At 40.7% G+C, this 25,913-nt stretch overlaps 1 protein-coding gene across 11 annotated transcripts in view; it reads right to left on the bottom strand.

The window, feature by feature from the left end:
• Positions 1 to 342: 342 nt before the first annotated feature.
• GLRB (glycine receptor beta) overlaps positions 343 to 25,913 on the bottom strand; it is a 154,380-nt gene continuing 128,809 nt past the window's right edge. For 8 of the 11 annotated variants that reach the window (XM_067035407.1, XM_067035409.1, XM_067035406.1 and 5 more), the window contains 3 exons: positions 21,201 to 21,353; positions 11,540 to 11,838; positions 343 to 2,804 (listed from right to left, as the gene is read on the bottom strand). In XM_067035407.1, the coding sequence (XP_066891508.1) occupies positions 2,508 to 2,804; positions 11,540 to 11,838; positions 21,201 to 21,353 (749 nt within the window). In that variant the 3' untranslated portion in view covers positions 343 to 2,507. Of the gene's footprint in view, positions 2,805 to 11,539; positions 11,839 to 19,067; positions 19,607 to 21,200; positions 21,354 to 25,913 lie in introns of those variants that run through there. The other 3 variants (XM_067035414.1, XM_067035415.1, XM_067035413.1) reach the window with 3 other exon arrangements.

Raw genomic sequence — 25,913 nt, 5'->3', positions numbered from 1 at the left:
CCTCTGGGAAAAGAGAAAGGTTTGAAGATAGAAGGTTATGACAACCTTAAGGGCTTACTTATTTTAGACACACCTGTTTTTCTAATCCGTCGAGATGTTCATGTATTACTTATGCCCTTACAAGATAAACATCACGAAGTAAGTCTGTAGATTGCCGTAATCGTCTGATGCACGGGAAAGGGAAACTGAAATAGGGTGGTGTCCGCAGAAACGGAGAAGCAGTGGTTGGGGAAATTTTAGGACTTGGAACTTGACAGGGTATATACCGTGTGACAAAGTCCCCCACGGGGGACTGGAATAGTGATGGCTTTACTGGAAACAGAAAATAAGAGAAGCGGCTGATTTGTAAGGAGAAGATCTTTTTTATTTTGGAAACACGGAATTTGTGATACTGACATCCAGGTAAATATGCTGCTGCTGCAAGTTTCCCAGAAAGACATAATATTTACACAGATCAGAATTACCCTGGGGTTAAGCGACTAAATTCTCAAGATAACAATAGAAAGCAACTGTTAGTGGACACCGATTGTACTTCCTTATGATCATTGTGTAATGTTCCATTTGTAGTTATATCTACACACTTAATCCTGGGATAGCTATTTATATATATTTGGGTATTAAAATGGATCTTAAGAGGCTACAATATTATATTTCAGAAAGGAATTCATTCACATTATTTTCGAGAAATAAATTCTTATAGAATGAGGACTGTCTTCCATTTCGTACATTTCCCACTTAAAACTCTATATCTAAATCAAACTCCCTAAAATGAATGACATTTGCAAGAATGAAGAACAGAGATCATAAGCAAATATAATTATTATAAATACAAATTTAAATGGTCTAAGTATTATTCAAGACGCTTTTTCCTCTCAGAGTTCAAGATGTTATCGTCCAGGTCCTAGCAGGATGTTAAAGTCCATCAACAGGGTGACTTGTGGCATTTTTAAAACGATTCGGAGGACTAAGCTTTTGCAACTAGAGGGTGCTGAAGGACCACAGAGGATGAGATACAGCTCGACTTTAAAGATTTAGTAATCAGTGACTCTTTTACAAATTAAAGTCTTCAATAAAATAACATTGAATTATAGATGGCAATTTGCATAAACAATATGTAAACACATTTTATTATTAAATTGACAATCCAAACCCTCAGCTGCTGCAAACTCTCCAAATAATGTAAATATACTTATTTGGTCTTATGTTTATGTTACATGGATGACTGATAGTCCTAGTATCAGCTACGGAGAAGTAAAAAGGTACAATGGCTCTAATACTACTAGGAAGTACAAGTCTTCTAGACCAGAAGGTACCTATTTGCAAGTTGGAATAAGACCACAGCAAGTAAATCCAAGTAGCCTGGACTTTTAGCAAGAAAGAAAATACAAATGGAGGTGAGACCTAACTAAGTAATCATTTACTTAACCTTTAAATGTCTTGTAACAAAATCAAACACTAGTCAAATAAGAAAAAAAGATTTTCAGGAAAAAAATTTAATTTTACTTTAAAACATGTGAGCATTTTTATAAAATAAAGAAGTTAAAATCCTCTAATGATTATGGATTTTTCTTCCCAACTCAAGTTACTTCTAGTAATAAGGTATTTTCCTCTTGGTTTCTTACAAATGGTATGAAATCACATATTCATTACTGTATTCCAATTTAAAATATTTATGACTCTTTTTAAGGCACAATGATTTTGTATACTCTGTATCAACAAAATAAAATCCATGAAAATATATCTAGGTTTTAAAGTGGACTAAATAGAATTTCTTTTATCAGAAATATTTAATCAATATATCTACTTTTATTTTTATTTTATGAGAAACCAGAATTCAGCACGAATTTAGGTAAATCTAGATTTCCCTTTGTTTCAAAAATGGTTACTGGGTTTTATTATCTGGCGTTTGACAACACAGGCACACTTCAAAATGAGCTGCTTTTTACAAATTAGGAATTTGTTTGAACTTTATTTCTCCACAGAGCTCATGTAGTTAGAGTTGATATACTTCTACTTATAAGTTATACCATATGTAATATACTTTTGCTTTATCTATGATAATACCATCTAAAATTGTACAAGAATAAGATGGCTTTCTCTGAAAGTTACAAGGAAAGGGATCTGAAACACTACATACACTGCGATGATGACATAACAGGGTTCACAGTGCACCCCATTTTATTATCAGAATTATTGGAATATTTGCAATTTACACTAACTGGAGAGAAATGTTCGGATTCTATTTTACGTAGTATGCTTATCCTTCATTTATTCCTACAGCAATTACGTTTGCTTCACATAAATACATCATGATTAGAGCACAGACGTAACAAGATCACGCTGCCATTCCCACACGATGAAGGCGCCGTATTTGTATTACACTCCAATGGCATCCAAAATGCAATATATTGCTATGAAAATGCAAAGAATATTCACAGATTGGCATTAATGAACGAGGTTGTTCACAATGCAACGGGACTTGACTTTATACGGATGGAAGAGGTTTATCATAAATATACAGACCAGTAGATAACGTTGAAGAATAAGAAGCAGAAAGGAAACAACGCTCTTGCATAAAGATCGATCCTCTTCGCCGCCGTTGGAATAATGGGTTTGGCCGGAGGCGGCTTCTTGTTGTTCTTGGCCTGGGATTTCCCGAGTCCGTTGTTGACCTCAATGGGTTTGCCATAGCAGTCATAATTGGACAATTCAAAATCTCTCGGTAAGCTTCCCACGATGCTGAAGTCGTTAGATCTCAGATCAGACTTGGACGTACAAACCTTTTTGCATCTGGTCTCTCCAACCTGAGAATAAAAATTAAAGACAAGATATTTAGAATTTTTCTATTTCTAAAACGTCTTCAAAAAGGTATTTTAAAAATCTGATGGTTTATTCAGTTGACTATTATGTCTTTTTGTCAAACAGAAGTAATAGTCAACTGATTAAACCACGGAATTACCTGAACATCTAGGGCTCTAAAATGTTGCCTGTATAACAAGGTTTATGTGATGGAATAAACGTTCGGTAGGTAATTTTATGTTACGGATCGAGGGGCAGATCATCATTTATCTTAGGTGCTCCCAGGCTTGTGAGAGTTCTCCGTTGAAAGACTGACCAATAAATGAAAATCCAACATTTAACCATGACACAGATCACATTAGCAGAACATACAGAATACAAACGTCTTCTGGTACCTCTGACCTTTGATTTCCCCAGGGACCCTATTGCCAACTTGGGTTGCTTATAAAAGACTGAGGCGTTTATCCCTGCAATGAGACAGACTGTGCCTCTAAACCACACTCACAAGTAAGAACTAAAAATGGTCACGATGATCATGAACCAAAGATTGACCGACGAAAGGCACTCCTCACTTGTTGCCTGAAGATGAATTAGCCGGAGAATCCGAACTCAGAACACCCCAAGAAACTGTGGCTTCCTCAGCCAGATCATATGCTCCAGAGACTAGTCAGTTGATCATGTCTGAATTATTAAATTTGACTCAATTCCCTACAATATCCAAAATAATTATTTCACACTGAACTCTCTCTGGCCTTCAGAAAAGCTCTTGGAAAAGACGGAGGCAAAGGGCTGACCAGGGGCTTAAGGAAAGGCCACAGAACGGGGAGCCCGTGATTCCAGTGCTTAATCTTGCACTGTTCTTACTCCCGACCTCTGTGGTTCACCTTGGGAATCTTCACTAAAATATTCACTGTTTTACCGAAAAAGGAGACCATGTCATTGTACACTATTAGTACACTCTCGTTTTTGCCTTAGTTAGAATAATACATTGACTAATTAGGTGGATTCTAGACACACTTACTAGATTATGGCTGGGTAAAAATGATGCTTAACGTAAGATGTAAAACAAATCATTCCCCAGCAGCCCTTCAGGTACCAGGACGGTATCCTTTATCCGAACAAACACGGAGGCAGATTTTCTGGGCAAGAGCCAGATGGCAGAGCTCAGAGGTGGAGAGTGAAGAAAACCAACATACACTGAGTGAAAAAAGACATGAAAATGTGTTGCATCCTCTGGCTTTACACAGTTAGGGTGTTTCCTTTTTTTTTTTTTTTTTTTTTCAATTTTTAACAAGTGCTGGTAATGTTATTTTTTTAAGCTGGTCTATGAATGTTGGTTTTATTATTATAACTTTATACCACATAGATATTTGTACAATCCTGTTGGATAAGAACTTTTGAAAAAGATGTTTATGTAAGTACAATTGTACAAAAGTACACAAGAAAATGTTGCTAGGTAGGAATGGGGATTGAGGCACTGGGATTTCATCCTTTCTGAATGTCTTACAGGTTAAAAAAAATGTGAATCACCGACATATTAAAATATTTAGAAAGTGTCGATTTAGTTCCATCCTGGTTTGATGGGACTGGGAGCTAAAGGAGTCCAGCCGGAAGAAAGAGGATTACCGTTCCCCAGTTTTTAATGTACAATCCAGCTTCCCCATGGTGAGAACCCAGTAGAGCTTAAAGAGGAGTTACATCCTGATGGAGCCACCATTGGTCCGGGCTCTGGTCCACATCAATTTAACAGTGTCTAGGAAAATGCCTGGCAAAAAATAGGGACTGATCAACAGAATGAGACAGAACAAAGCTAGCAACGAGAATCTAAGTTATTTAAACGTGACTCTGGGAAATCGTTCATGTATATATTATATATATATATTATATACATATATATATCACGAATTATGAAAACATATATTTAAAATTTACTTCCAGGTCTTTTATTTAAATTCCCCAATTTGAAATCTTAAAAGGCCACTTTCAGCAAAGTCTGTCACCTAAGCTCTGTCTCCACAGACACACACACACACGCACACACATGTTCACACTCACATACCCTCCTGGTAAGTGTCCCAGACAGAAGACTGCATTTAAAGCTCTGGTTTTCCAGGACAGTTTGACGAATGGGTAAGCCTCAGTGTGTGTCAGCGAACTTGTGTAAAGACTAAATCACGACCTTGAGTGGAAGAGAAGTTGGGAATAGCGTCTCCATGTCAAACCTTTGTGCTATTCTCAGACTCTCTGAGCAGCCTGCAGACTCTGGGACTCCGTGGGTGTCCCGGGCTCTTCTTTCTCACTTTAGAATCCTCTGCTCCAAGAGCACTAGCTGTGCTTTAGAATCACATAGCAAAACAAAGCAGGGCTCTGGCTTCTGACAGCAACTCAGGAAGCATGATTCCTACCAGTTCTTTTTACTTTTGCACAAAGAAGGCCACACATATTTACTACAGAAATGCATTTACTCTGAACCGTATTTTATTCATGGCTTTAGGGGTAGTTTCAGTATCTATAAGTAACTGGCCAAGTAGCCCAATTTATATGATATTATAATCTAAGTCATACATATTAACACTTCAAATTTTCTAGTGTTTTGTTTACATAAACATTCTTAGATTTGGCAGCAATTTTAATCATTATAGAATTGTACCTACACAGCCCATTCAAAACGTAGACACAGAATGTTACATTTATTCCAAGAGACTGTTTAAATATAGGAAATAGTTAAGAGAAGAATAATTACTTCAATGTTGAAGTGATAACAGGAAAAAGCACTCCAGAAACTTCAGTTTGGTTACACTAAATGCTTAATCATTTAGTTTCTTGAACACTCTTCTATAAACGTATTTGCAGATTCTTATATTTGAAATGAGGGGTGTGTGTGTGTGTGTCGGTGAAGAGTACGTCTACTGCAGAAGTAATTTTTAATGATGTGTCAGAGCTGAATAAGCAATAAAATTAGGTTCCCTACTGAGAAGTCCTCTAGTTGCTTAAACGGCTCAGAATTCCTTACCTCATCTGCTGGTCTCTTCTGCTCAGCAGAGACTTTACACAAACACAGCTTTCTTTAGTTAATACTCTCCACACATCATTATCAAATCAAACATGTACATAAGAGTACAAAGAATTTACAATATAAATACTATTTTAAACAATTATAATATCACATGCAGAGGGATTAAATGAGCTACTTATAAGCAAGACAGTAACCTCACTCAACACATTCTTAAAAGTGATCTTGGTTCTACAAATCTCCAATGTATACTTTCCCCATCTTTCCTCATGTGAATATGTGTCTCATTTACCTTCATCATATAAACTTGTCACTTCTGAAAATAACTGGTAGCAAAAATGAGGTACTACGATAATGAGGCTGTCAAGGGTAAAAAATGATGCAGATAAGAACTTCCAAAGGCTTCAAACTGTAGCCTCTAAGATTTTCTTTGTGGTCCTTTCCAACTTGAATATGCACACAGGTAACAGCGAATCACCAGAGGCAATATTTCTGGACCAGAAGACTTCGGTGTGATTTCACGGTGGCAAAGGTATCCTCTACAGATGATAAAAATGTGCTCAGAAGGGAATCATCTCTATATATTTTACCAAATTTAAATCAATCCTTATTTTAAAAAACACACTACCGTAAAGAAACAACAATCTCATTCATGCTGCGAGAACCGCAGCTCTGGCTCACCTGGCAGATACTGAGTGTTGCGAATAGGGTGATATTAACAACAACGTAGGTCCTCAGCTGTTTTTATTGAATAAAAATAGAAACATATGAGCGAACAAACAAATTAGTAAACAAAATATTAGCAATGGTGGAGGAAGTACCCGATTTGGAGAAGGGAGAGATCGAGACAATTATGTATGTCCGACGGCTAATGTATGTCTGCAGGCAGAAGCATGAAAACCTCACACTCAAAGGTAGATTAAATTACCCTTCATCTTTCTTACACTTTTTAAAATCTTTCCTTTTGTTAGCAGCACAACATGATTTTAAAATTCAGCATCAAAATTTTTCTACAATTCAAATTTCACTGTGCTTCCATTAATTATTATTATTCTGTTTAAAAATAAGTGACATATACCCTGATTGAAATTACCTAGTGAAAATCTGCATTTTGAAAAGCAAAATACACTGGAACAAATGTATTTTGAAACCAAAACTATAAATATATTATGCATTAGCAAAATCAATAAATAGGGAACAATTTTTGAATTGTCTTTTTCATATTTTTTTCATGCGTCAATGTGTAACCTTCTGAATTTATGAACCTTACAAATTTGCTGTAACTTGGATGTGTCTATTAAAGCTGTTATTTTTGGACTCATTCTCGTTTTGAAGCCTGTCTCAGGATACAAATATTACATAGGTACCTCTGCATTTTGGAAATTTCATTTTGTAAGAAGTAAGAGTAACTTAAATTTATTTCTGGAGATGAAAATCTCTGGTCAACTTTAAAACACTAAAGCATTATTCTATGACTTGTGTAGCAAAATGTCCTAGTAGTCTCAGAATCCAGGCATGTATGCTTATGCTAAAAAAGTAGAGAATAAAAACAAATGTTCAAATATGTTGAACTTTTATTCATTGGGTAATTATTTTAAAGCTTGAAAGCCAAATTTAAGAAAATTCAGTCTAATATCCCGGATGCTACGTATCTCTTATATCTACGTGCATAAGTCACCCTGGTGTGCCCCCTGGCACTCCGACAATCAGAGTCCGAAGGCTCTCCTTCCGTCAGGACCCCTTTTCAGGGACTCGAGAACGAAAATGCTGCTGCCATGGATCAGTTCCCAGAGGCTGCTGCGGCCACCGAGCCGCCCCATTACAGCCGCCCCGCCGGCGAGCCCTGAGGGAACTCAAGGAAGGGGAAGGAGACGAGGGATGTCCGGCACCCGGCAGCCACCAGACCGCAGCCCCACCAGTGACGCAGCCCCGCCAGTGACGCAGCCCCGCCAGTGACGCAGCCCCAGCAATGACGCAGCCCCGCCAGTGACGCAGCCCCGCCAGTGACGCAGCCCCGCCAATGACGCAGCCCCGCCAGTGACGCAGCCCAAGGAGACCCGGGATGAGAAGGCGCGGGAGGCGAGCCCAGGCGGCTGGGGAGCCCCTCCAAGAAATGACCTCAGTGAGCGCAGCCTCCTGCATCTTCCCCTACGTAGAAAACGCTAACTAAACTCAGTAACTTGAGATAGCTTTTTTTAAAGTAACAGTAATCTTTTATTCCGACTACCTGGTCTTTGTTGCACAAACTCCTCTATATCCTAGCTCCCGCCTCACCTCCTCAGAGCATGGTTACCCGAGATGCTGCCTCCCGGGCTTCATGTCCTAAGAACGTCCCCCAAAGAAAACAGAATTCTCCACTTTTCGGCTGTGCATTTTTCCAGTCGGCGGAACATATTAAGACTCCGGGATCACGTGGTGTCCTGTGTCCCTGGAGCTTTCTCTCGCTCGCCAGGCGCCAGGACACCCCAGACGATGGGGCCGACGGTGACACCACTAGAAATCAGGCACCTACTCTGCAGCACAGCTTTGCTTTCAGTCTCCAGGTCTCTTAACCAGGAGGAAGGGGATCGGTGGGCTGGAAACACGAGGAAGTGGGAAAAGACGGAGAGACGTAAATGGAGGCGTTGACAGTTAGGGCCAAAAAGTCAAAGAGTGAACATCAGCCTGGGATGCAAGGGTCCCAGGTATCTCCCCTTCCACTCCTGGCCTGGAGAAACAAGCGCATGTTTCAGGAGGAAAACCCGAGCTTCTCTCAAAGACACACCAGGCCCTTGATGAGCTGGGGCTTTGCCTCTCATCAGTTCTTGCCTCCTCTAGGTGCTGTTTGGTGGCTTTGCTGGGAACAGAGAAGAAAGTGAAATACGGGGAAAGAGGACCATGACAGCTTTGAAAGGGTGTGTCCCTGGGGCAGGAAGGCAGTAAACCTGAGCTGGTCCGACAGGTAGAACGGTGGCATCATTAACAGGAGTGTTAAGAGCAGTGCGCTGGTACCTCGCTGCTTAATCGTGACATGCGGGAGGCAGGGTGCAGGCACGAGGAGGGTGCTGAGGGGCCTTGAGAGAACACGGGCGGTGAGCAAGGCACACCCTGGGCATCAGGAAGAGCAAGCTCAAGGCTGTGCAAGACGGAGGAAAGGGGGCAGGTCAGCTGGAGACCTTCGGGGCCGCGGAAGGGCACAGTGCGAAGTTCTTGCGTTTCCTTTTCGTTTCAGATGTCCCAGCTTTGGAACTGAAAGTGCCAAGGGGCGCAGACAAAACCAGCCCCAACGGAAGCCCTCTGCTTCTAGACAAACGACCAAGGAAGGGGTAACTTGGCAAGACAGAAACCTTTCAGACAGAAATCTCTCTACTGCGGCCCAGCATCACAGGAACAACTGTGGCCACACCCAGGCCAAGAACTGGGCAGGAAGCTGCATCTCTGCCTTCCAGACGCTGTAACAGGTGCCCAGCCGTCCCTGAAGGTAACGGGAGGAGGCCAAGCAGGGAGCCGGCCTTCCATCCCTGGGGACCGGTCACAAGGCCCCGCTCCCAGGGGAGCTGTGGGTGTTGGTGGGGACGGTGCAGGCAGGACTGCCACCCCATCCAGCAGCAGGCTCCAAGCTGCTCCCCGCCGCCAGGTGTACCGAGGCACCCCGTGTCAGGCAGGCCACACGGGGACCAAGGATGCCTGATGCCACGAGGCAGGAATGGGAGCTCCCACCCCACTGTGTGCGGGGCTTGGACTTCATGTCCACCTGGCAGCAAGGAGGGAGCAGCCTTCCTTCTCCTGAACAAACAGCCAGAGAAGGCAGCAAAAACAGAAAGTTTAGACACGATGCAGTACGTCATCGCATAATATGAACTGTCTAGGTGGCAACAGAAAAATCACTCATGGTACAAAGAACTGGGGAAGATCTCAGAATACAATCAATAGAGACCAACACCAAGATGAAATGTGTTAGAATTATCCAAGAAAGGCTTTAAAGCAGCACGGCAAAATAAGCAATTATGAACAGGCTTGGAGCAAATGAGAAATGGAAAACCTGAGGAAAGGAGTACAAAATCCCAGCAGAGAGACTGAGAGAAGGAAGGATGGAAGGAAGGAGAGAAAGAAGGAAGGAGGGGAGGAAGGAAGGAAGGAAGAGAGGGAGGGAGGGAGGGAAAGAAAAAATAATAAAAAAAGAAAAAGCAAATGAAAATTTTATAACTGAAAAATACATTTATCAAAACATGAATCTCCTTGGATAGTCTCAACAGGAAGAGGAGGGGGTGGGGAACGAAATCCGTGAACTAAAGGTGTAACAGGAGAAGTTAACTGACCTGAACAACAGAGAACTTACTAGAAAAATGAGCAGAGCCTCGGTGGTGACGTGTGGGCCTGTAACAGAGAACCTAACATCTGTGTCGTCACAGTCCTAGGAGGATGGAGGAAAGGTACTCAGAGAAATAAGAGCTGAAAACTTCTCCCATTTGGCAAGAAGCATAAGCCTGCATTTTTTTTTAACAAGCTGAACAAACCCCAAACTGGATGAACCCTAAAAAAACCACTCCAAAATACATAATTAAACTTCTGAACATGAAAGGCAAAAAAAATCTTGAAAGCAGCCAGAGAAAAATGACACTTTACCTAAAGGAGAAAAACAGTGTGAATGAAGCAGAGACCTCAGAAGCCACAGAGGCCAGAAGGAATGGGCGCAATGCTTTTTAGGCGCCAAAAGAAAAGGACTTTCAGCTGAGGATCCTATTCCCAGTGAAAACATCCTTTGGGAATGAAGGGGAACCAAGACATTCCCAGATGAAGGAAAACTAGGAGGGCCTGTTAGCAGCAGAGCTGTTGCCCCAAATAATGGGTAACGCCAGTTCTCCAAAAGGAAAGAGAACAATAAAAGGGAGAACCTTGGAATATCAGAATGGAAGAAAGATCAAAGGAAACAGAAATATGCACAAATACGATAAACTTTCCTTCTCTCTCTGAGATTTCCCAATTACGCTTGATGGTGAAGCAAGAAGTGTAACACTTTCTAATTAGGTTCTAAGAAGTATTTACAATAATTTTGTCACGTGAAGAGGAAAGCAAAAGGTGTTAAAGGGAGGTAGCATTTCTACAGATCACAGAAAGTGGCAACAGAGTGACATCAGGAGACTGTGATAAAGTCGTGTGTATATAATGGGACACCTGGAGCAGCCTCCAAGCAAGAGAGTGACATGCTTACAAGCAATACAGGAAACTCAAAATGTCATTCTAGAAGCTGTTCAAGCAGTCCACATGGAGGAAGGAGAAAGAAGAAAGAGATTAAAAATAGAACAGGGCTTCCCTGGTGGCGCAGTGGTTGAGAGCCCGCCTGCCGTTGCAGGGGACGCGGGTTTGCGCCCCGGTCGGGGAAGATCCCACGTGCCGCGGAGCGGCTGGGCCCGTGAGCCGTGGCCGCTGCGCCTGCGCGTCCGGAGCCTGTGCTCCGCAACGGGAGAGGCCACAACAGTGAGAAGCTCGCGTACCGCAAAAAAAAAAAAAAAAAAAAAAAGCAAAGGAATTGAAGCATCCTTAAATTCCACGGAAAGTTCTCCAGTAATTCGATAAAGTGTTGATTCTTTTTCTCGCTTAGTAACGGACCTAAGTGTTTTCTATTCTTTTCCAGAAGGCAGGCTGTGCCTAGTCCCTTTGCACCCGGGAGAGAAATACGCGTGAGAACCAGTTCCGCCAAACCTTGCAACCCGCAGAGGGCGCCGTGCCGGCCGGCGCCACCCCTACCTGCAAGGCGCCCATGTGCGCAGGCGTGCCCGCGCCGTTCGCGTTCGCGGCGTTCCTCTTCGCGGCGCTGCCCGCCTGGCCGTCCGCCGGCTCGGCCTTGGCCGCTCTGGCTTTCTCCGCCTCGGCCCTCCGGGGCTTATTGAGCGTCACCTGGACGACCGCGTACTCCACCAGCGACGCGAAGCCGAAGAGCAGGCACGTGATGAGCCACACGTCCAGCGCCTTCACGTACGACACCTTGGGAAGCTCCGCAGCCAGCGCTGTGCACTCGGAGGCCAGGCTGAGCACCGAGAAGATTCCTGCAGGGCAGACACAGGAAGCCCGGCGGCCCGTTACTCCCGTGAAGGGTTCCACAGTCACCGCTCCTTGACGACATCCCCCTCCCGTCACTTTCAATGCCCCTCGGGCCCCCGTAAAACCCAAAGGGTAGAAGAAATACCATGTACTTGCTTCTTACGTAAGAACTGTTGAATGGGGGGGGGGTATGTGTGGAAACACTTAACGTTCTTAAAAAATAACATATTTATTTTTTATTTTGTGTTACCCTAATAATGAAAGATGTCCTTGGTTCTCTTTGCTCTTGCATTGGGAATATGGTAAACACTATATTAGTATCAATAATCATTTAAAACATTGAAAAATATATATTCCGCCAGTTGCATCATTTCAGAGGCTCCTGAAAGGTGTGGAGTTTGGGGGATTTTTTTTTTTTTTTTTTTAATATTGAAGAACTAAGAGACTCTCTCCTAGAAAGAAAGACTTTTAGTAAAATATAACTTATGCATATTGAAACAATATTACATATATATATATTACTATTATATTGTAATTATCCTCTATCCTGAAGAAAACTAATTAACGGGACTGTTTTAAAAGTTAATATAGGTTTTAACGTTTTCTAACCTGGGAGTGAAAAGTAACATAAAAATCCAAGATCTTCTCAAATATTGCCTTAAATTCAGCTAATTATACCTATGGGCATTAATTTGGCAAATCATCTTCCCAAGTTATTTTTTTATTCTTAATCAAATGTTACGTCAACTTATCAATCAAAAACAAGCCTTGAGGTAGCATATATTGACACTATTCTCTGTGTTTCCATAGCAGCATTTCATGCTCATCAATAACAGAATGTATCAAATTGTAGTAGATTTAGTAGTATACCTGAATCTTTATCTTCATATATTAGCAACTTTATGAATGAAATGGAGAACAGTGGCAGATTATAGAAGGCCTTCAAAGTCCTAGAATGGATCTTTCATTGTATTTGGTAGGGAAGTGACATTATCAAGAGAATATTTCAAATAACGTCACTCTTCTAGGGATAAAAGAGTAAACTGAGAAAGAAAAATGCAGGAGATGCAGAAACAAAGAATAAGAAAATGAAGGATAGGATGGATGTGAAAGGATTTTGGAGAAAACATTTTTTTAAAACTTGATTACTGTTTAAAGGAAGAAGGAAAAGATTGAGACAAACTTCTAAACAGAATGAAGTTTAGAAGTTTGGGAAAATACCCATGCAATATAGGAAGAGGAGAATATAGAAAAGACGTGACTTTGGAAGGAAAACACCGAGTTATGTCAGATAAAGGCCGAGAAACAAAGAATTGGTGACCACGACTCAGCACGGGGCACCCAGGATCTTCTTGAAGGACAGATTGGCCAGTATCGTTCAGGGAGGTGGTGGTGGAAAAGGGAGGGGGCTCCGGAGAGGCTCAGGCCTCAGAACAAGGTGGTCAAAGGAGCAGAGAAAGAGTCGGAATAATAGGATATTAATGGACATTTGGGAGATATTTATAATCCCAGGCGTTAAGTTAAAAACCATGGTGACCAGTTCCATTAAGATCTGTATCATTTCGGAGATGTTACATTGGAAATGGAGATCAGCTGAGAAGGAGGAGAATGTGGACATCACTGTGTGCCTTGTCTTCAGGAAATCATATTAAAATAGGAAACGTCCACTTGATTTTTTTATCCTAAAATAAGAAATCTGAGCAAATATTTTCTCTGGACAAATATTTCAGCATTATCTTAACATGGCCTTCAGATGAGATTACTTCATTGTTTAAATAACCCACAGTGAAATTCTGTCTGAATTTTACTACATTATGAACCAATAAAAAGAAATGTGAAACCTATCATTCATAAAAATGGGGATATTTATAATTTCAATATTGTGTTCTTAATATATTATCCCCATTTAATGGAGCACCTCTGTAATAAATTCCAGGACTTCTTGGTATAATCTTTCTATAACGTGTTTAAAACATATAGTCCTTATTTGTCATTTGTTATTTTCTCTCCCTAATGCAAAAACAAACCAAGTCTAGATTTCAAATCAGGGAATATGTCATAAAATTGATATCAACTCTGATAAATAGGCGTGGGGTCTACATCTACTAAAAGTTATGGCTAACAAATAATATAAATCAAAGTATTAGTAAATGAGCTACATAAAAAAGTTAACCTGAATGAAAACTTCTATAAAGAATTCAGGGTGAAGGTAAAGTTGTTTAGCTCTTCAATATGCAGAAAGAACTTTAGAGTGATAAACTCCTTATTTAAGAGACCACTATTGATAGTGAACTCCCATTGACTATGGGATGTCCAGAGATTTCTCATTCAGACAATCTCAGAGGAAACATCTGAAAAATAATTCTTTAATAGCATATACTCTAGCATTCTATTGCCTAAAAGAGGAATACCAAAACTTAGAAGACTGAAAAAGGAAAGCAAGAAAAAGGGTAAAAAAAGAAAAGGAAAAGAAAGGGGAGGTAGAGCTAGTATTTTTATCTTATTTATTTATTTTATTTATTTTTCTTTTTCTTTTGGCTGTGTTGGGTCTTCGTTGAAGCGCGCAGGCTTCTCACTAGTTGTGGAGTGTGGGTTTTCTCTTTCTAGTTGTCTCATGCAGGCTCCAGAGTGTGTGGGCTCTGTAGTTTGTGGCACGCAAGCTCAGTAGTTGTGGCGCGTGGGCTTAGTTGCCCCGCCACACGTGGGATCTCAGTTCCCCAACTAGGGATCGAACCCACGTCCCCTGCATTGCAAGGTGGATTCTTTACCCCTGGACCACCAGGGAAGTCCCAGTAGTATTCTTTATTAACAACAAGTAGAACCAACAGAGCCAAGTCAAGGAGAAATTGTGCACAACAGCTACTGTCTAAACCTGAAATTATCTTTATCCCATACTGAGATGAACTACACTATGCACCGAATTCTTATATGGAGTTGTGATTAATAACATGAAAATTCATTTAGAAATACTGCTAAATTATTACATCAGCATGTTATCATTGCACAGCATTCTAATCAAAGGATACTGAAAGGAAAACTACAATTACTACCATGTGGGAATCCAGAAATAATCTCTGACATTTTTGAAAGAGATCCTTAAAATCAAAAAGATCTTGAACCACTGTTCCAGATGATAAGAAAAGACTATAATAAGAAAGAAAGGTACTGTGTGTGACCTGCCAGAGGTCTGAATTGTGACCTGAATTATTCATCTTTTTACATTTATAATTTAAAAGTATTTGTTTTAAAAAAATCCTTTTTAGCAGCAACTAAAGCATTTCATGTACCAGGAAAAGAAAGTGTTACAGTAAAGTTTATGTAGGGTAAAAAATATAAGACGTTACCTCCACAGTTACTTTTATACTTAAAGAAATAGCTGAATACAAGTATACCTAAAATTCGCAGAGGAAGCTTTGATACTTGTTAACGATGGAAAAGGTAAATAAAAAAGAGATAGGAAGAAAAATAAAACGAGAACACAAAACTGATTTTTTTTTTTAAAAAGCAAAATGAGTCTAGGGTAAATGATATATGTTCTTCTCCTAAATTTTAGAAAGTAAAAATTATGGGCCATAGAAGGAAAAGATTGGCAAATTGATTTCATAATCTTTTGGAACAATGTAGGGGGAAAGAAGTAGAAAAAGGAAAGATACACTGGGTCAAAACAGCCGTATCGACAGAATATCCTGATCTGTAATCTGTCAGTAATATTATTTCTTTTTTCTTTTTAGATAAAATTATATATATGTGTGGGTCTAATCACAGAGCTTCAAAATACCTGAAGCATAATTCCATAATTAGAGTTGGGGATTTTAGCAACTCTCTCATCAATAACTATAATAACTAGACAAAAGAAATAAAAGATTTTAACAGTACTATTAACCAGCTTGACTCCACTCATATTTACAGAATTCTACGCCCAAGAGTGACAAATATACAGCGCGAGTGACAAGTATACAGCGCGAGTGACATGGGATGTTTGCCAGGAGACATATGCTGGGCTGGACCATTAACAAAGTCTCAATAAGCATAAAAGGACTGAAATCATAGAGTATGTTCCCTGACAAAATTAAAAACAAATCATATTTGAGTACTTATGAAAACCCTAAATATCTGGAATCCAAACTACGCATATCTAAAGAATCCATGGGCCAAAGAAGAAATCACAAGGGAAATTAGATAATATTTTTTTAATGAAAGAAGATGAAAATACAGTATACCAAAATTTGTGCACTGCAGCTAAAGCAGGACTTACAAGGGAAATTTGTAACTTTAAATGCTCACGTTAGACAAGAAGAAAGGTCTAAAATCGGCTGAGTTTCCACTTCAATCATCAAAAAGAGATCAAATAAAATCCAAACTGAGTAAAAAGAAATAATAAAGATAAGAGCCAAAAATCAATGAAAAAGAAAAATAAACAAATAGATAGAAATGAACGCTGATGTTTTGAAAATACCAAGAAAATGGATGTCTTTATCTAGAGTGGTCAAAAAAAAAAAATTTCAGAATTTAACAACATCAGGAGTACGTAGGAATGAATACATCACTACAGCTAGACATTAAAAGGAAAAACCAGTATTATGAACATGTTTGTGCTAATAATTTTACCTACTCATCTAATAGCTAGGAACCAATTGGTAAAATTTGCCAAAATAAAGGAAAAAATATATAAACCTTTACATATACTGAGAGAAAGCATTTCAGCATTTGGCAAAAGTCAACAGTCATGATAAAAACCCTCTGCCAACTAGGAAGAGAAGGGAACCTCTTTAACCTGATTAAGAGATCTATAATAACTAGCGCCACTGTTACACTCAACAGTGAATACTTCAACTATTTCTACCCAGAATCAGGAATAAGCATCTCTCACAATTCTATTCAACATTGTACCAAGGTCCAAGGCACTACAAGAAGTAAAAAAAATTAAGTATTTGGGGAGTATATGACAGGAGTATGTGAAACAGGCAAAAGGGTACCATTATTTTGATAAACACTATGCTAGTATTTTAGAAAAGTTAAACATACTTTTCCCAGAAAATGCAGAAATCTCATTTCTAGCTGTTTGCCCAAGAGTAATGAAAATGTCTGCCCGCACAGAGCCTTGTCCGCAATTATTCGTCACGTGATGTATGATACCCCCAAACTGGAAACAACCCAATCCTCAACAACTGGTGAATGGGGAAACCCGCCGTGGTATATCCATACCATGAAACGCTACTCGGTAGTAAGATAGAACCAAACGTTAACACACGCAACAACACATGTAAGCCTCAAAAACGTAAATATGTCCCTAGTTTTCTTTGAATGAGTCAACACGTTGACTGATCCCACTTTCAATTTACCATCGCTGCCCTCCAGAGGTCCGCCATCCCACCGGGCAGTCAGGGCGTACTTCCCCAGTTCCTTCACCAGTCTCTCTCCCTTCAGAACCACAGCGCTTTTCCCCATCACCCTTGCAGCTCACGACCCCGGCTTCCCATTTCACTAAGAAAACAAAATCAGAGGCTAGCCCCCACGACCACGTCTACCCCCGCGTCTCGCTGTGTGCCCAGCAGCTCTACCTGCTCTCCTGGCGCTACAGACCAGCAGCCAGTCAACCCGATGCACCAGGCACATCTGGCCCACCGCCTAGTTTTATAAATCCAGTCTCACTGGGACATGTCCACACCTATTCAGCTACGTATTGTCTCGGGCTGCTTTAGTGCTGTGACAGCGGATTTCGGGGTGTCAAGAGAAACCTCAAATGTTTGCTATTCAGTCTGTCGCCGAAGGAGTTTGCTGGCCCCGCGCGCAAATGCACTGTGTTCTAGCGAAGGCCTGTGCCTCTGCTTCCTGCCTCCCATCCCCATCCCCTCGCTGCTGCTGCACTTCTCCCACCTCTCATGTTTTCCTTCACTACTGGTTGTTTTCCACCAAAAATAAACGTGTGTGGATTGTACCCCCTAGAAAAACAAACCCGAGAAACCTCTCAGCTCCCAACCCCGCTGGCTATTTCCCCACCCTCCCCTCCTGTGGGCAGCTAACGACCTCCAACAGGCCGTTTGCACCAACGGCTCTGGGTGCCCCTCCTGAGCCACTCCGACCAGGCTCCCCTCCTTCTCCTCACTCCATGGAGACGGTCTCTGTTCTGGATCCCAGGGACGCCTAGGTTGCCAAAGCCAAGGGCGACCTTTAGCCCTAACCTTGACCTACAAGCAGCTGGCCGGTCACTGTCCTCGCCTGGACGCACCTTCTCCACTTGGCAGGATTCTAGGAAACCGCCTCCCATGGATTGTGCCTCCTGTTCTCAACCCCAAGGATTTAGCCCAGAGATCTTCTACCTGCACTCCGCTCACCGCCTTAAACACCGTCTACATCCTCACTAACCTTAAACTCTGACCTCCGGTCCTGATTTCTCCAAGACGCCCCAGACTTGCACGTCCACCTGTCTACCTGCTATCTCCACCTAACACACATCTCAAACTCAGTGCATCCGGAACCGAGCTCCTGGTCCTCCCACCTTTTCAAACCTACTTGACCTGCAGCTCTGCTCACCTCCATTCATGGCAATTTCATCTCTTCAGTTTCTAAGCCCAAAACACCTTGAGGTCAGCCCTGATTCTGCTTTCTTAAATCCCACGTGCAAGACATCCGCAAATCTTTCTCTACCACATCCTTCATCTAATACGTACAAAAGCACCTGCACTACCGCCCCCGGCTCACACCGTGTTTATTGCAGGCCTCCCACCTGCTTTGCTTGCTTCTACCTTGGCCCCTGCCAGTCTATTCTAAACAAAGCAGTAAAGATAAGCGCTTACAATTTAAATCAGATCATGCTCAAAAGCCCCCAGGGGCTTCACGTTTTCACTCTGAATAAAAGCCCAAATCACCGGAATTCCTTAAGAAATATTCCATAGCCCACCCCTCGCCCTTGTTACTTTTCTGATCTCATCTACTAATCTCCCTTTCTCTCACTGGCCTCCTCAGCGTTCCCCGAATACCCCAGGCGCGCTTCTGTCTCAGGGATGCTGCGCTGATCGCTCTGCAGGCACCCTTTCCCAGCCTATCCGATCCACGGTGCTCCCTGCCTTCCCCTCCTTGCTGCCTCTGTGCACCCTCACTTTCTGGCCAAGGCAATTCCTGACGAGCAGGCTGCCGCCCTCAACCTCCCATCTCTGTCTCACCATCTTATATATTATACGCTGTACTTATTTGCTGTTTCTTCCCAAGAGAGTATAAACTCACTGAGGGCGAGTTTTGTTTGTTTTTTAATCTATTTTATTAACTATTTATTCGCTCTTTACTTTTTAACCATAACCCCATCGTTTTGCATAGTACCTAGCCCATACTCAGCCCACAACAGATATTTGTCGAAGGAATCCGAATGTGTCAAACTGCTTTGAAAAGTGTAAAGCAATCTGTAAAGGAGGCATATGATGAACTCCTGAATGGGTGTGACGTTCACTTTTTTCAAGCCTCCGAAAACCCCTGGAGTACTTGTGCATCCATACTTTGACGTGTCCACAGAGGAGGCTGGATGTCATGGGAAGCTGTCACAGCTGGAAGGCACAGAGCTGGAAGTCAAACATGGTTTGACTTTTAACCATTAACTGGTTTCCAAACAACAGGTCTGCTGGACGCTAAGTGACAGCTCACGGATTTCAATCCCCGTCCTGCAAGAGACAGGGATTTACAGAGAATGTCCTTGGAGAATATGTCAAGGATGGGGATGTCTCCAGAGCATCCTTGGAAGGCTGAAATTTCAATTTGTATCACTGCATGAGAATAAGATACCTGTAATAAACCAAAAAAAAAAAAAAAATAGCAATTTGAGGGAAATGCGTGATACTTTTGACAAGTATAAGAATTTAAATCTAGTTTTGGGGGTGCTTTATTCCCAGTACAATACACTACATAGTTAATTCCTCTTCCCTAAAGGATTACTCTGTCAACTGTCATTGCTTCATTACAGATACACAAGCTTTAGGATGAAATTCCTCACATTTTTTGCCTATTAAGATATAGATATGGTCTTTGCGGTTTTAGTTTGATGTAAGTTACCAAATTTCTTATTTGGATAAAACTGTCATTTTCATTGGCACTTTCCTGGTTTCCTACTCTTTAAAATCTGTATTTTGTTTAATTCCCCCAGTAAGTCAGGAGGGAGATTTACACAAGGCCTTTTTGACAACAGAAAAAATTAAATGCTGCAACTAATCAGTCATCAAGAGGTCGGGTATTTCACAGACTTACTGATACAAGTTCCAGGTGATATTAAGAAAACACACACACACACACACACACATTAATGATAAGTTTTAAAACACTCCAAGCAATCAAAATTTGTTGTTACAATGTCATTATTTTGAAGTTTATTCACTTTACCCATAAGAAAGGCTCTCAAACTTCGCAGGTGGCGCAGTGGTTAAGAATCCGCCTGCCAGTGCAGGGGACATGGGTTCGAGCCCTGGTCCAGGAAGATCCCACGTGCCGCGGAGCAACTAAGCCCGTGTGCCACATCTACTGAGCCTGCGCTCTAGAGCCTGCAAGCCACAACTACTGAGCCCACACGCCACAACTACTGAAGCGTGCGTGCCTAGAGCCCATGCTCCACAACAAGAGAAGCCACCGCAATGAGAAACCCATGCACCGCAACAAACAGTAGCCCCCGCCCACCGCAACCAGAGAAAGCCCGTGTGAGGCAATGAAGACCCAACGCAGCCATAAATAAATGAATTAATTAAAATTTTTTTTTTTTTTTAAAGAAAGGCTCTTGATTATTTCCCCAACCCGAGACTATTTAAGCCCTATAGAGACATAATTTTCAAGCCTGGCTATTGGTGTTTCTATGTCACAGAGCATTAAACATCACAAACTGGAGAGCATGGCCTAGCCAGCCCTTCCTCTCTCTAGCCTCTCTTGGTGGTACAGCACACAATAACTAGTGTTTAGGAAAATGATGCAAAGTCATGTTTAAAAAGATAAATTCTATTACATCTTCCCTGATGAGACAGTATATGATTTAGAAAGATTTCTATCCAAATAGTCATTTGTTTTTACGCTTGGCACCACTGGGGATTTTAGCCTTCCGTTATCCGTGAAAATCGCTTATTAATAATTATTTCACGGAGTCAAAGTAGGATGGATTAACTGCTTAAAATACCCCAAGGACACAAAAAGAGAAAACTTAATTATAGAATGCATAAACACGGAGAAAATCTAGTTCAATGTCAAGGACTGAAGGAAGTCTGGAAAAAAAAAAAAGTTGCCAGCCATTCCCAAACTCACTGTCTCAAAATCATTTGGTATAATTTCAAAATTACACAGTCATTTCTATAAAGATGCAGCGCACCCCCGACCCCCCGAGAGAGAGGCTGGAACGCGTTACCCAGGGGCACTCTGGCAGCGCTGGCATCGGGGTTGATCCAGAAGGACAGCCAGGACAGGACCACGATGAGCAGCGTTGGGGCGTAGACGCCCATCATGTAGAAGCCCACCTGCCTCCTCAGGGTGAAGATGACCTCCACGCACGTGTAGTACCCTGCCGGCGACAGACACAGCCCGGAGTGACACTCCCGCCACGCCCAACCGCAAACTCACACCGTGCCCATTCGTCACAGGTCGCTTCTGCTTGAGGCAATTTCACAACGTGAGCTCCGCGCGTAAAAAGGACAGGGGCTGGTTCTGTAAATAGATATCAGTTACGCGATCTAAGAGGACGGCGTGATGCGACCCCGCCTCCCCTGACCTCTTGCAACGTCATTATGAGGCGGGCAAACGGACACCATGTGCTGCTCGGGGATGGCCAGTCTCGGCTTTTAAGTCTCGTTCCGAGATTTTGCAGTGACTTAAACTTCCCATTACCCTTGGGTACCCTCTGGGAGCAAAAGATCTAAAGAAGCCCCTGGGAGCAGCAAATCAAAGCCGAGCAAGTCTAAAAGGAAACATTCCTGGATTACACGTTGTCAGTATAATTTTCAGCCACGTGGACCACTTCTTATCTGGAAGGGACGACCATCTACAGGAGCTCATGCGCATATTTACGCGTGAAACGTGAAGACAGGCTTGGAGGCAAACACTAGCAAGGGTAAGAAGTGAGTGTTTCCAGTCTATGCAGGTGAAAGTGTGTAAAGGGCAAACATCTGACATTCCTCCAGGTCTCCCTGGTTCCACTCCAGGACCTCAAATGTTCTGGAATCGAGGGAAAGGGCTTCCCTTTCACAGGCTGAGACGAAAGCAGACATTGCCCTTACACATCATTCTAGGGCTGCCATGATATCAACTAGTCTCTCAAATTAATCACAAATTATGGGCAGCCTCATAATAGCCTTTGCTGACTTGAGAAAGAAAATAAGTGACACTAATATCCCCCCAGCACTGGCATACAAGAGACGTTTCCAGATGTTTGAGAGATTTTTTTTAATGTTCAACTTAGATAAAAATGTCATTTCCCATTCAACAAAAGGAAGGTTATGCATGAATTCCAAAAAGTTAAAATATCTTCAGTTGTGTTCAGCTTAAACTGTACATAATTATTTTAAAATGTTGAGACGAATGGACAGTGCATAAATAAAATAATTATGGGGAAAAAGACAATATGACTTTTTTACTGTGTTCTAGTTTAAAAAGTTGTATTTATCTAGTTTTCCTATTTGGGAAGAAGGTATATATTTCTGATGCTAGAATAATAATCTCCATATTTATTCATTAATAGCATCTAGAGCAGTAATTGTACACAAATACGGTTTTAAAAGAATGGCTATTCTCATCCCTTTATCAAATGGCTTAGATTAGAAATCTATCCTTTTCCCAATAATCATCGATACCTCGGAGGGATTAGAAAGATGTTAGGGCTAATCTGTAACAAAAATAAATAGTTGATTTGAACTGAAGTAAATTCTAATTATGCCAAATGTTTCCATATTATATCAAAAAAAAAAGACAAGCAATGCAGAGTGTTTGTCTTTTTTAAATTTTAAGTTCATTAAAACTAGGCAATTCATTTAAATGGTGCACAGGTTGTAAAAAGGTATGAAAGGCAAAACAATGGAAACTCCTCCTCCCTTTTCAGTGCCCACCTCTTATCTCAACTTCCCGCCTGGACAAATGAGAACATATGCTTCCAACTAACAAACACGCGCAAAACTTCTAAACTATAATCTTTCACAAGCCCGTTCGCTGCAATTAAGGAGGCCCACAGCGTTTCCTACACGTGGCTGTGCAGTACCTCGCTCTCTAAGGGTCTCACTCCCTCAAGGTAACTTTACATTCACCTAGTGCCTATGAAATGGGGAAGAACACATATGTGCTTATTATGTACCTTTAGGAGCCTGGGTTGTCTCAAGAATTATAACAATTTTCTATAAAGTTGCCCACTTTCCAATGCATTTGCACATGCCATCCACCACATTTAGATGACAGCCTAGTAACCGAGTGCTTCATCTGAAGCCACCCCCCGGGGAGCTTCCCAAGACGTGATGCACTTAGCAGTAAAATATACGCTTGGATATCATAGTGATTTGCTCCATAAACTTTTATGAGAAACATTTCTTGATCTTTTTTGATTTCCTGGTACTGTTACATTTATGAGGGGCAGGTGGGCAGCTAATGGATATAAATGCTCATTGGCAAATTCAATTTACTTTCTATTTCCCGTGAGCTTTTATTTGATTATTATTCACTCAGGCTTCCAATTTAAAGATTTTTCTATACTTGTGTACCCATACATTTCTCCACCTGTGTAATTTCTACTATTATAAATAAAACCCAAATTTTTAATAAAGTTAAAGCCAAATCACCATTTCAGATAATTTGGTGCAAATTAAAGAAAATATTGGCCATCATTTTATATGTTGCTTTCTGTATCTTTTCCAGTATTCTACACTGTTAAGAATTCCATATATTTTGGATGTTCTATTTTCCTACATATATTCCTAAGTATTATCCAAACATCAAAATGTTTTTCTTATATCCATATACTGATTCATATAAATACTGACAAAGCATGTTTACTGAAATATAGTGCCAATTATTATGTTAGCCATGAGTTCTTTGTTATTTTCTGTATCTAATGAGATATAAGCGACTTATTTATGATAACTCAAAAAATACCACATACACACAAAAATCTATGAAAGATTTACTTAAATCTTGAGTATATCCCCAAATACTCTCTACCACAGCACACCCTCTTATTTCCTTCTTAGGGCTAAAAGAATTATATTTACTTTATTTGCTTGCCATGTAAGAATATGGATCTGTAAAACAAAAGGAATCTGTCCTTTATTCACTGCTGAGTCCCCAAGTAGAGGCTTCTTTTTTGTTAAGATTGTTTTGATGTGGACCATTTTTAAAGTCTTTATTGAATTTGTTACAATATTGCTTCTGTTTTATGTTTTGTCCTTTTGGCCACGAGGCACGTGGGCTCTTAGCTCCACGACCAGGGATCGAACCTGCACCCCCTGCACTGGAAGGCGAAATCTTAACCACTGGACCGCCAGGGAAGTCCCGAGACATTTTAAGTTCAGGGCTTAAAGGTGAAAAAATAAATAACCCCATGATTTTCAATACTATTATATGATTTTATACTACATAAAATTAGAAATAAAATTACTGGTTTTATTTTTCATCTCTAGATGAGGTTTAAAACTTCAGTAAACTCTATTTTAAGTTTCTCAAACAATTTAGAGACTATTCATTTTGAAATGTTAATCATATAATCTGGATGTGGGTAACTATTTTCTAAATATAATAGCACTCACTGAACTCATAGGATTGTTGTGAGCATTAAATGATAGAATTCCTGCAAAGTGCTTAAAGCAATGCCTGACAGATAGCAAGAAGTCAAAAAGCCATCTATTAAATGTTTTCTATACATCAATCCTCCAAAAAACTTCTCTTGGCTTTCAAGTTTATTTTTTCCATTACTAGGTGAGAAATCCCTGAAAACGGTCGTCAGTCTCAATCTGCATGAGTCGTAGAGAGGAGAATGACTGTGCCCAGGTTACAGCTGACACTGATTTGCCCTTGACATTCAGGAAGTCGTTGACCCTGTATCTCAGTTATTTTATGTGTTCAACAAAAGAGCTGGCTCAGCATTAGCCGAACGATCACTTCCACATCTGCCAGTCAAGTTATCTAGGATTTCTTCACTGAGTACTTTGATGGTCAAAGTTTTAAGAGCTCTGTTTTTCCATTAAAAATTTTGGTAATTCTTCCAGCAGTGTATTTGCTTATTTTGTCTCTTGTCCTAAAATACTATAAGCTCTACAAGAGAAGGGACTATTTATATATAAATGTTATATAATCTGTTAATTTATTTGAAGGTCAATGACAACAGACGCTTAAACTAACGTTATCTCTAAGTTGGCCCGTGTTGTATTTGTTATTACAACAACGTAAATATGCAACTATTCACTCTATCTTTTATTCTAATCAACAGGTATGTTTTAAATCACATTTTGTCCTCGATGACGTCACAATGCAGCATTTTAGCTCAAACATCTCATCTCTGTAAATTTTCCACAATTACACTACACATTTTTATTTTTGCAAGGTCAACATAAATGTTGCAATAAACTTAAACTTTAATTACATCTATTCTTGAGTATCTTTGTCATGATTTACTTCCTGATACAGAATTAGAATTTTGTGGTAATTTACAAGTTAGACTGATTATTAGTGTGAATGTATGGATCAAAAGTCAATCACCTTTTTATATATTGCTGAGGAAAACAGCACCATATTTAATATCTAGAGCCTTCAATGACCTATAACCTTCAGAGGAGACTCAAAGGGTGCACACTAATCATATTATGGAAGGATTGATCAGTGAGGACTGTATTTTCATTTCTGTAAAGCTTGCTGTGATTTAACGAATGAGGTTAATTTGTTGAGCTTTCATAATTGGCTGTTCCATAACCTAGATCAAGAATATTACATGGCAAATTTTTACTCATGTCCAATTCTTTCATGTGTTTACTGTTTCCTGCACAGCATAAAGATTAAATTTTTTGAAAATTAAGAAGATGGGTCAACCAACATTGAAAAACTGCCCCAAAGACAGCAGACGAGTATATATGGGTTACATTGTTTATATCCA

Source organism: Kogia breviceps, chromosome 6 (assembly GCF_026419965.1).
Source record: "Kogia breviceps isolate mKogBre1 chromosome 6, mKogBre1 haplotype 1, whole genome shotgun sequence".
NCBI classification, from domain to species: Eukaryota; Metazoa; Chordata; class Mammalia; order Artiodactyla; family Physeteridae; genus Kogia; species Kogia breviceps.
Note: the sequence above shows the minus strand (reverse complement) of the source record. Positions and strands in the feature narration are given on the sequence as shown.